This window comes from Cnephaeus nilssonii (assembly GCF_951640355.1).
Source record: "Cnephaeus nilssonii genome assembly, chromosome: 1".
Classification (NCBI taxonomy): Eukaryota; Metazoa; Chordata; class Mammalia; order Chiroptera; family Vespertilionidae; genus Cnephaeus; species Cnephaeus nilssonii.
Genome location: NC_137072.1, coordinates 8,817,128 through 8,829,756, shown reverse-complemented (window position 1 = coordinate 8,829,756; position 12,629 = coordinate 8,817,128). Strand labels below are relative to the sequence as shown.

Here is a 12,629-nt window from a genome sequence, read left to right as displayed (position 1 = left end):
GCAATTGTATATGGATTAATTTCCTCTCAAAGTTTAGGCTGGAGTGAATGCATGACTACTCTCATGGCTTTCTAACTGCTTTTCCAGCTCATCTTCTGTCTAGCAATGATTTTACCATTCATATAAGATTTATTTTCCCAAATCAAAGATCTCATCATGCTTATTGTCTGCACAAAACCTGTAATATCTCCCCTGACCACTAAATCAACTATGCTTCCATGACACTCCAATAAGTCTCCTGCAGAACGGAAGCAGGCAGGCTCTGTGTCCAGCTTCTTAGACTGGTTTTATGGCTTCCATACTTATCAGCTATAAGTTTGATTGGTATGGTACTTAAAGTTATCTGTGCTTCAGTTTTCTTATTAAAAAAAACACAGTAGTGATTTTAATGAGTACAATGTTTATTGCAAAAATTAAGAGAAATACTTCATGACATGTTAGGACTCATGTCTTACTCCATGATAAGCACTTGATAAAAATGAGCTATTACTTTATTATTGTTGTTATTGTTGCTATTTGAGATTCAAAGTAACGTAAGATTTTCTACTATGTGATAGATGGTTTTATATATGTTGTCTATTTAATTTGAACAAAAAATTTCTGAAATAGGAATTAGTATTCCTTTTTTACAAATAAGGAGACTAAGATTCAGACATATTAACCTTTTGCACTCGGATGTCGAGTATGACTCAACACGGTTAGCATCGGTAGCAGCTCGTATGTCAAATTGTATTGAATGTATCAATAATTTGAAATATAAAAAAATCCAAATAAATAAGTTTGTATGAAAAGAAACTCCAGTTTTTTATTCTACTGCCGCGCTTTGTAAAATATGGGGTATTTAAAAAATTAAATCCCGAGTAGAATAAAGGAATCGAGAAAAAAGCAAGCGAGTGCAAAGGGTTAAACAACTGCTGTAAATTCTTACGGTGACTGAGTGCTACGGGCAACTCCCAGCCCAGGTCCCTGACTTCACGTGGAGGGGACTGTTTACTGCACAAGAGCTTCCCTTCCAGGTTGCCACCTGGTGCTCCACTCTGAAGAATACTGGTTTATAGTGCTGGCTGTGAGTTTGAATCCCTGTTGTTTGCAATTCATACAAACTCTCTGAGGTTCAGTTTTCTCCACTGTAAAAGATGGGCAGGGATGCTAATTTTTATAAAATGATTAAGAGGATTATTTCATTTAGTACAGTAGATGGTGTACATCATGTGCATTATTTTATAAAATATACATATTTATTATTAGTTTTATTAATTTACATTGATACAATGCCATGCTATCCTAACTTCTCACACTTCACACCCAGGTTTCCAGTGCCTTAATCCTCCTTGTGCTTATCTCTGTCTTTTGAATATGTACCCATTCTTTGTAGATAAATGTTTTCCTTTGTTCAAAAGCATTGACTTATTCTTTAACTAGATGCAGATCCCCACTCCCTTGTCCAAGCTCTATGGGACTTGATATAGTTCACCATTGAGAATTTTCCTTATTAAGTGTGCATATCTTGTATATATTACATGACATCTCCAGGAAGAATCTGGAATGGAATCTGTAATCACACAGCAATATTTTTGCTGCAAAGTGTACAAATGTTCACACTCATTAGGATAAATAAAGACTATATAAACAGGCACATATCAGTCCACATTATATTCTAACACCTGTAGAGTAGTAGGCTAGCATGCACTGCCAAATAATTACATTAAAACCTTTCAAGGTTTTTTATTTTATTTTAAGATTTCACATAAATTATTATAGGCTTGTATAACTTGCTCAGTTCCCCTCTATGAATTTGTAGGTTCTTTCTCAAGTTTCTGTGGTTTCTATCTAGCACAGTTGTGTATTTACTCATGTTATACTCCATGACTGTGCAGGGTCTCTAAGAGCAGAGTGTGTATCTTCATCTTTGTATGTTCTTCAGGACTGAGGATATTCTTAACTCCCACTATGTGTGTTAGGTATACTTTATAAACAAGAAAAAATTCACAGTAATATTCTGGATGCGTAGATGGTGGTAAAAGTACTGTCTTCCAAATATGATAATACTTCTTTTTCACAATCATTAATTACATTTAGTGATAATTCAAGCAATTTTTTTTTAAAAAAAGAAGCAGTCTAAATTGTACTGGTATTAAATTCCACAAGAAGATCTCATAAAGAATTTAATCCATTGATGGTCTGTTTCAATTAGGATCCCAGAAAAGGTAGGCAATGGTCCAAAATTTCAAATCTAATCTAAATTTGGGAAATTAGGACATGATGGGGGAACATTTTTAGCATCTTATTTTGCAATTTATAAGTAAGTTATATAAAAGTCAATGATGGTATTTTTTTTACTAAAATTGATTTAATGCTGTGTGTTTATAAACATTTTTCTTCTTAGTGATGATATACTTTAGAAGAAGAAACATAGTAATTCATGCCACCTCACCTATATGTTGTCCATACATGTGATAAAAGAAGCTGAAACAATACGCAGTGTTTGTGGGTCCATAAGGGTTTTTGGGAGCTATGCTGAAGACAGGGCTGAGAAGTCGAGCCTTTTCGCCTTCCAATCTTGGTCGCGATGTCTCAATGTACATATAAAAACCTTTAAAAAGACGAAAGAAAATGTTTAAAGATATTGTTATTAGGTAACATGAAATTTGAAATTGTTGATAAGTTTTAGAGTTTTTATACAAGTATAGATTGATAAAAGGGTTGGCATCTCATTTATGAAATATGTAAATGTATGATATTATCCTACCTAATAAAAGAGTAATATGCAAATTAACCATCACTCTGCTACACCAGCCACGCCCACCAGCCACGTCCACCAGCCAATCAGTGTGAGTATGCAAATTAACCCCAACCAAGATGGCTGCCGCCACAGAGAGCAGGAAGGAGGCTTGGGTTTCCCCAGCAATAGAGGAAGCCAAGCTTTACACACACCCTGGTGGGCCCAGGCCTCCACTCAAGGATACAAGTTTCAATTATAGAAGATAAATCCCAAGAAAAATGGCAGCAGCCATGGAGCTGGAGAGAGCAGGCTAGGGTTGCCCCTGGTGACTGAGGAAGCCAAGCTTTCAACCTGCCCTGGCCGGCCTAGGCCTCCACTCCAGGCTACACAGTTTCAATTATAGAAGGTGAATAAACTCCAACACAAATGGCTGCCACCACGGAGCAAGCACTTAATTTCAAAATAATAATCCTAGTCTGTCAACTATATGTGTCTGAATTCTGAGAGAAAATTAATGTCTACAAACCTTTGAAATATCTGAATTATTGTGCAAAAATTTTTAATATTTTATTCCACAATCTTTTAATCTATAGCTAAGTGTTCTCTTGCCTTTCATATTAATGACATTTCTACCATCCCAAGGTTGGGGTATGTTTGTTATTAACACATTTCATCCCCTCATACCTTCTTTGGAGCCACTACGATCAGCATTAGGTCCTGTATTTGGAGTATATTTTGTATTTCTTGTTGCAGTACTTTGCTTTGTCCAGTCAAAATTATCTGTATCATCTTGTGTGAACAAACAAATGTTACCATCTTCAAATCCACAATGAAATTCTCCTGTTAACAAATTTTAATTAAAGTGAGTATTATTAATTAATTGCAATATTCTTATAGGAGAAATTTAAATCATTATACAGCAATAAAAAATGCAAAATTGCAGTAATGAAATCAGAGCCATAAGAGACATAATTGTGTACAAGATTACAACTAGACATAAAATGATTTTATTTTAATGAAAAATAAAAATGATATATAAATCAGTCTCTTGTTTAATAATTTAAACCCAAACCATTTTCTTCTGAAATATTCAGATAACTAAAAGACTATAATTCACCCTTGATTTATTGCTAAAGAATTTTCCCAACTTTCATTTTTCAGTATAGAAACAATTCAGGCTAAACTGTCAATTAGAAAATAATCTTTTAAACTTACCTGGAAGCATATTAAAGCTGTGTACATTGAGGTTATAACACTGTATCTGGAGATGCTTTCATGTTTACCCATTTGCACAAATGGAAGTTTACTTATGGGAAGCTAACGACAAATACTTTTAAATGGTAGTCATGTTTCATACTTTATATGAATATGGGTTTGCCAGATGCTTGAAATTCACTAGAAATGAGGTAATGAAAAGACTTTATGAAGGCCAGTGGAAGGACTGAGATATTTTGAATGCCTACTGCACGCTGACTTTAGACCCAAGTTCAGAGAGAGCTTTCTTCAACTGCCCTGAAATGAGGGTAGTAGTAACAATTCTAGGTATGACAAGGTTTTCTTACTGAGATGTACCCTGTTTGATATATAGAAGTAAATAAAGAAGATGATAATGTCCACTAGACACAGAATTAAAATTGTCCTTAATTTATAAACAATTAATGCAATTTATATTATTTCATTCAAACTCAATACAACTCTATGAAATCACAATAACTAATTTGTGAAGCTCACAGAAAGGAAACCTTGGCCTAGTTCAACTAGAAAAAATAAAGTCAAAACAATACAGATTCCTTGGAAGTCATCCTCTCTAATAAAATGGTAATACACAAATTAACCATCACTCCCCTACATAAGCCACGCCCACCAGCCAAGCCACGCCCACCAGCCAATCAGGGCGAGTATGCAAATTAACCCCATCCAAGATGGCTACAGCCACAGAGAGCAAGGTTTCCCAGGTAACAGAGCAAGCCAAGCTTTCCATAGCCGTTGCAGGCCTAAGCCTCCACTCAAGCTACAAAGTTTCAATTATAGAAGGTAAACAAATTCAAACAAATGGTGGCAGAATGGAGCTTGAGAGAGCAGGCCAGGGTTGCTGGCGGCAACAGGGGAAGCAAAGCTTTCCGCACACCCTGGCCGGGCTCACCCGTTTAATGCTACAAAGTTTCAATTGTAGAAGGTGAATTAACTGACACAGAAATGGCTGCCGCCCCGGAAGGAGCAGCAGGCTTGGCTCCGCTCCAGGCTACAAAGTTTCAATTGTAGAAGGAAAATAAATTCCAGATACCAGGGCCTCCGCTTGGGTTGCCAGGGGGCGTGGCTGGCCTGCAAACCACCACAGGCCCCTCGCTCAGTCCGCCCCACGCCCCAAGGGAACCCCACCCTTATCTGTGACACCCATCAGGGCAAACCAGCTGGCCCCACCCATGCACCAGGCCTCTATCCTATCTAATAAAAGAGTAATATGCAGATTGACCATCACAGCAACACACAATATAGCTGCCCCCATGTGGTCAAAGATCCTGCCCCCATGTGGACACAAGATGGCTGCCACAAGATGGACAGCAGGAGAGGGCAGTTGGGAGGCACCCGGCCTACAAGGGAGGGCAGTTGAGAGGGACCAGGCTTGCAAGGGAGGGCAGTTGGAGGTGATCAACCCTGCAGGAGAGGGCAGTTAGGGGTGACCAGGCTGGCAGAGGAGGGAAGTGGGGGGAAAACAGGCTGGCAGGGGAGCAGGCTGGCAGCGGAGTGGTTAGGGGGTGATCAGGCTGGCAGGCAGAAGCAGTTAGGGGCAATCAGGAAAGCAGGCAGGCAAGCAGTTGGGAGCCAGCAGTCCTGGATTGTGAGAGGGATGTCTGACTGCCCGTTTAGGTCTGATCCTGGTGGGATCGGGCCTAAACGGGCAGTCGGACATCCCTCCAGGAGTCCCAGATTGGAGAGGGTACAGGCTGGGCTGAGGACCAACCCCCCGCCGTGCACGAATTTCATGCACCGGGCTTCTAGTAGAGATATAAACATCTAAAGAACAGAAGATTCCTGTTGGTTTTGTTCCCTCCTCTCTACTATTGGGTAGACTTATCAGATATTGTTGGGAGTGGGACCTTTGCAGTTGGGATCATGCCCCTGAATCAATCTTTACGTTTCTTTATATTAACAATGAACTATCTGTAAGGGGTTTAAGAAAAATTAATATTATTAAAATATTCATAGTACCCAAAGTGATCTATAGATACAATGTAGTCCTTACAAAAATAGCAATAGCATCTTTTTATATAGAAATACAAAAAAAATTTTTCTAAACTTCATGTGAAATCACACATGAGATCCCAAGTTTCCAATACAATTATGAGCAAGAATAAAACTGGAGGCATTTTAAAATATATTATAGTAATCAAAAGAGTATGGTATTTGCACACCATTGGTGGCAAAGTAAATTGATGCATCATGGAAAATAATATGGAGATTCCTCAAAAAAACTAAATATAGAACTACCATATATCCAATAATCTGTCTTATGAGTCTACACCCAAAGGAAATTAAATCAGTACCTCAAAGAGATATGCACTCCATGTTCATTGCAGTATTATTCACAGTAACCAAGTTATAGAAAACAGCCTAAGTGTCCGTTGATAAATGAAAAGATAAAAATTGTGGCAGACATATTCCATGGGATATTTTTAAGCCTAAACAAACAAGTCTATCCCACCATTTGCAGTAAAATGGATGAAACTGGAGGACATTACACTAGGTGAAAAAGCCAGACACAGAAAGAAAAAAAAAAGCATAATATCACATATATGTAGAATCTAATAAAAGTCAAATACATAGAAGCAAAGAATAGAATGAAGGTTGTCAGGGGTCAGAGGAGATGGAAATGGAGAGATGTTGGACAAAGGGTAGTAACTTTCAGTTATGCAAGGTAAGTTCTGGAGATCTGCTGTACAACATTGTGCCTGTAGCTAACAGTGCTGCATTGTACACATAAAATTTTGTGAAGAAGGTAGATATCATGTTAACTGTTCTTATCATAATAAAATGAGGACACAATTGACATTTACAAATAAAAGTAAAACTGAGGGGTTTCTCTTTAAATTTAAGGAATATTCTTTGTTTTGTTTTATTTTCAGATTCAAGAATCACTGAATCTCTTTGTGTTTAATTATATTGTACTAGAGGCCCGGGGCATGAAAATTCATGTACTGGAGGGGGGGTCCCTTAGCCCGGCCTACCCCCCTCACAGTCCATGAGCCCTCAGGGGCAGGAGGTGACTTGGCGATCAGGGGAAGGTGACGCCCCATCACACCTCTGCTGCTGCCACTGTGGCACCCCAAGCCTTGGCCAGCCCTGGTTACCTGAGCCTCCGGCGGCACTGGGCGGTTGGACAACTGCTATCTGAGGCTTGCCTGTGCCTTAGGCCAGCCCTGGGTGGCTGGGGGACTCCAGAGGCAGGCGTGTGGAGCTGCCCCGACGGGGCTGAGGGGACTGTGAGGGCGGGGCAGTCAATTAGCATATTCCCTCTTTATTAGATAGGATATTCTGATTAAGAAGATTTGCAGGGAGTATAAGCATGTCAGTGATTCAAACTCAGCACATTTCTGTATAAACAATATTCCACACAAAATATTTACTAAAATATTTGTGCCACGAATCTTATACTAAACAAGACATGACTACCTGGTGCTATCAGCTGAAAATCTAATGTTGATGACAGAACTTAGTTATATTCATGGGTAGATATCTTTTAGGTAAAATATGAAATTCTTTAGTTGCTATTTTGAAGTCATAATAAGGAAAATGTTTAATTTTAAATGTTTTCATTTTCTTAATTACATATTATATACACAAACAAAATATCCTAAAACAAAGTTAAAGATTGAAGGTTTCAGCTTATAGATCTTCTGTCAAAACTTTCTTTTTGGGTATTATTAAAGATTGTGTGTAATGATTTTTTATGGAATCATGTAAACATATATTTTGTGTAATTTATTTATCCTTGTTTAAAAATATGCTTGCCTTTAAAAACAAACAAAAAAAGGAGTATTTAAGTCTCTCATAGCAAGATTAAGCAACAACACAGCTTATGACAATTTAATACTTGCCTATAATTTCATATATGCCTAAACTTTCATAATTAAGGTTACTAGTATTTTACATAAGATCTAAGTTGTTTACAATAAATTTGAGGGAAACATAAAAAATAATAATTTACATTGAACAAAAATATATAAGTAATCTCAATAGTTCATTGCTTCTGTAGATATACATTTTACAGTGAAAGACCTATTACTACAGAGATTTTTTGAAAAGTTGGCAGGTAAAATGAAAAAACAAACAAACCCCACACTATATAGAAACATCGTAATTTTATGATTATCCTGTCAATTTATATTAGGTAATTATAGATGTATGCAAAAAGTCTATTCATAAAAATACTTATTGGAATAAGAAATATCTTCATAGATAATGAAAATGCACTCATCTATAAAATCTTATCAAAAGTCAATGTAATTAAATATTAAAATATTTCAAAAAATAAAGTCCATAATTTTCACAAAATGTGGAACTGAAGATAAACTTTGTCTTGAGTTGTTCACTAGTTTTCTAATTACAACATGATTTTGGAAGGTTTTCAGGGACTACATGGATATAAATAAATATATTTAAAATATTCTCCATTTCATGGTATCCAAAATTTTACTTCCCTGAATCATTTTCAATATGATGGGGGAAAGATCAACCAAAGGACTTGTATGCATGCATATAAGCCTAACCAATGGACACAGACAACAGGGGGGTGAGGGCATGAGTGGGAGCGCTGAGGGGATATTGGGGGCATAAGAACACATATGCAATACCTTAATCAATAAAGAAATTAAAGAAAAAAAGAATGAACATTCAGCAATAAGTAGCCTGATGCCCAATAGTCCTCTAGTCCAATGACCCTTTTTTTTCATCTACCCTCTTTTTTTATTTTATTTTTCAGCTTTACTGAGGTATAATCCTAATATATAAAAGCCCTGGGTCGTAACGACCAGTAACGACCAGATGCTGACCAACTGGAAGCCAGTGCTGGCCCCGTCCCCAAGCAAATGGTTAGGGGCAATCAGGCAGGCAGGAAGAGTGATTAGGGGTGATCAGGTAGGCAGACCAGCAGTTAGGGGTGATCAGGTAGGTAGGCAAGCGGTTAGGGGAGATCAGGTAGGTAGGCAAGCGGTTAGGGGTGATCAGGTAGGCAGACGGCCCCTTGCAGGGTTGGCCCCACCCACCAGCAAATAAAGCGGGAGGCCCAGGCCAGCCAAGCCATTGCACCCCAGCCTGTCACCTGCAGAGGGAGGCCACCGGTGGCAGGGGAAGGGGGGACAGCGCTGCACAGATGGCAAGCAGTGGCAGCGGCGGGGGTGGGGCCAGCTGCCTGCAGACCGGGGAAGGAACGCCCTGATAGGCCCTGATCTCAGGCCAGGCCTAGGGACCCTACCCGAGGGGTCCCGGATTGTGAGAGGGTGCAGGCTGGGCTGAGGGACCCCCTGAGTGCACGAATTTTCGTGCACTGAGCCTCTAGTTGACAAATAAAAATTGTATATATTTAAGGTGTACAATTGATGTTTGCATATGAATATACATTTTGAAATGACCACAATTAAATGAATTAATATATCTATCACTTCACATATCAGAGTATTGCAGTTATCATAATCTTCTTTTTTTCCTTTGTGGTGAGAATGCTTAAGATGTACCCTATTGTCAAATTTCAATTATACAATACAGTATTGTTAATTATAGTCACCATGCTGTAATTAACATTAACTCCAGAGCTGACTCATCTTGCATAACTGAAAGATAAACCCTTGACCGATATCTTCCTATTCCCCTTCCCTCTTCTTGGCAACAACCATTCTGCTCCCTGAATCTGATTTTGAATATTTTAGACTCCACATAAGTGATATCATGCATTATTTGTCCTTCTCTGTCTGTTGTATTTCACTTAGCATAAGGAGCCGGGTTTATCCATGTAGTTTCAAATGATAGAATGGCTTTTTTTTTTAAAGTTGAATAGTGTTCTCTTGTATGCATATATTGCATTTGCTTTATCCATTTATCTTTACATGGATATTTAAATAGTTTAATGTCTTGGCTATTTTGAATACTGCTGCAATAAACTTGGAATAACAGGTGCCTCTTAAAGATTGAGATTTCATTTCCTTTGTACTTATAATAAGAAGTGGGATTGTTGGATCATATGTTTTTTGTTTGTTTGTTTTTGTTTTTAATATCTGGAGGCATCTCCATACTGTTTTCTCTAATGGCTGTTAAAATTACATTGCTGCCAACTGTGCACAATGGTTAATTGAAGGGACTATCCTTTCTCCATTGTGTGTTCTTGGCACCCTCATCGGAAATCAGTTGACCATAAATTTATGGATTTATTTCTGAGGTCTCTATTTTGTTCCATTGGTCTAAATACCAATTTTTATGCTAGTACCATACTCCTTTGATTACTATGGCTTTGTAATATATAAATCAAAGGAGTAATTAAAATCAGAATGTGTGATGCCTCCAACTTTGTTCTTGTTGTTCACGATTGCATTGATTATTTAGGATCTCTTGTGGCTCCATATGTATTTTAGGTTTGTTTTACTATTTCTATAATGAATAGCATTGATTTTTTATAGAAATTGAATTGAATCCATAGATAATTTTGTTTAATATAAATATTTTAACACTATTAATTATTCCATTCCATGAACACAGGATGTCTTTCCATTTAGTTTTGTTTTTTTATTTACTTCAACAAGTTTTTGATTTCTTTGGCTAAGTTTATTACTAAGTATTTTATTCCTTTTTGTTATTTGAATGGGATTTTCTTAATTTCATTTTCAGATAGTTCATTGTTAGTGTATAGAAAGCCACTGTTTATTGCATGTTAATTTTGTATTATACCATCTTATTAAATTTGTTCATCAGTACTAACTTTGGACTGATATCATAGGTAATTAAAGTAACTATTCTTTTTAGTTTTAAATGGTTTCCAAGAGATAGGCATATTTTCAAGTACACTATCTATAATAATAAAAGTGTAATATGCTAATTAGACCGGACAGCCAAATGAGCTTCCAGACATCCTTCCGGATGACCTTCCAGACAAAGCTGGTGCTGAGGCAAGCTGCCGCGACTGCGAGGGCCAAGCTCCTTGCATGAATTTTGTGCATTGGTCCCCTAGTATAAATATATTTATACATACATTTTTATATTACATATATATTTATATATACACTTATATTATTATATTATGCACATATATTTCACATACATACATATCATCTTGTACTCATAACCTCTAATGTACAGCAAAAATTTTCAAAAGATAATTTCCTCAAATTTTTAAATTTCAACAATTTTACAGACTGCAGAACCTAAATCAAACCAAATACATATTTCAAAAAAATTAAAAACCTCTTTACAGTAGAAAATTGCAACTTCATACTTGAGAGGCCCGAGAACTCATTTCACTTTGATTTCATATATTTTCTGGTTGCCACAGTTGAGCCACAGGCTAAAGTTCAGGTTTGGTCTGAAGGCACCCTTCCTGACAAAATGAGCAGTGTGTTAGGAGGGCAAAGGAGCACTGCTGGTGCATATTGGAACCTGTAGAACATGGTTCTCTTGACCATTAACCATCTTTCCTTTCAGTTAACATTTTCAATAAAAAAATTACAAAAAATAGAAGGCCCTTGTCTTTTAAATTTGACAGATTAATTTTTTTAGGTCTAATGAAGAATCAGACTGTGACAAAATGTTATGAAATTATATATTTTGGGAATGGATATTTTGGATAAATTCACTTAAGTATTATGTAAGTTGATAAAATACAAAAGAACATTTAGAATTAGTATAATTTGTTGCCAATAAAGAAAGCCTCATGTCACATTTATTATCATTTAAACATAATACTTATTCATTATTGCCGTATAGTTAATTTTTATTATTAAGAAGATGTTTCAGGCATACTATCCTATATAATAAAACCCTAATATGCAAATTGACCGAACTGCAGAACCACTGGTCACTATGATGCGCACTGACCACCAGGGGGCAGCCACTCAATGCAGGAGCTGCCCCCTGGTGGTCAGTGTGCTCCCACAGGGGGAGCGCTGCTCAGCCAGAAGCTGGGCTCACAGCTGGCGAGCACAGCAGTGGTGGCGGGAGCCTCTCCTGCCTCTGCAGCAGTGCTCAGGACCCCTCGAGGGGTCCCAGACTGCGACAGGGCACAGGCCAGGCTGAGGGCCCCCACTATTGCATGAATGTAGTGCACTGGGCCTCTAGTAATTTATAATTTAGCCAACATATATTCTAAATATTTCAAAATTTCATTATCAAGACAATAATCATTTTTTAAAGAAATATTGCTAAATGATATTATAAGAATTCATTAAAAATAATTATTAAGAAAATATAAGATTTAGCAGGATTTTCAGAAACAACTCATATTCAAAACAGAAGTACTTAGTATTTTTAACTTTATTTTTTCTCATTTAGATGTTTTCCTGAACTATTTAATTTTCACTTTCTCTTCAACTTCATTAACAATATAATTACTGGAAGGTGTGTTTTAATTAAATGTGGAGGATAAACAATAAGTATATTGTAATTAACTGAAGTATTATAGTAAAATTATAGTAACAGAAAACAAGCTTGCTAGGAACTTGGTGCAAGGAGATTTAACTACAAAGGAGCAGAGGGAAATTTTAGGGGTGATGAAACTTTGTGGTGCTGGGCCTAAATTGGAGGTTGATCTCCCCCAAGGGGTCCCTGATTGGAGAGGGTGCAGGCTGGCCTGAGGGAATCCCCCCCTGACCCCATGCACGAATTTCATGCACTGGGCCCCCTGTAATACTTATCTTGTACAAGAGGC

The 12,629-nt window shown here is 37.2% G+C and overlaps 1 protein-coding gene across 2 annotated transcripts in view; it reads right to left on the bottom strand.

The window, feature by feature from the left end:
* The window catches only part of MDGA2 (MAM domain containing glycosylphosphatidylinositol anchor 2), a 981,798-nt gene that overhangs the window by 47,867 nt on the left and 921,302 nt on the right, over window positions 1-12,629 (bottom strand). For both annotated transcript variants that reach the window (XM_079779348.1, XM_079779347.1), the window contains exons 13-14: window positions 3,407-3,562; window positions 2,435-2,593 (exon numbers count right to left, since the gene is read on the bottom strand). In XM_079779348.1, coding sequence (XP_079635474.1) covers window positions 2,435-2,593; window positions 3,407-3,562 — 315 coding nt within the window. The remainder of the gene's footprint in view (window positions 1-2,434; window positions 2,594-3,406; window positions 3,563-12,629) is intronic.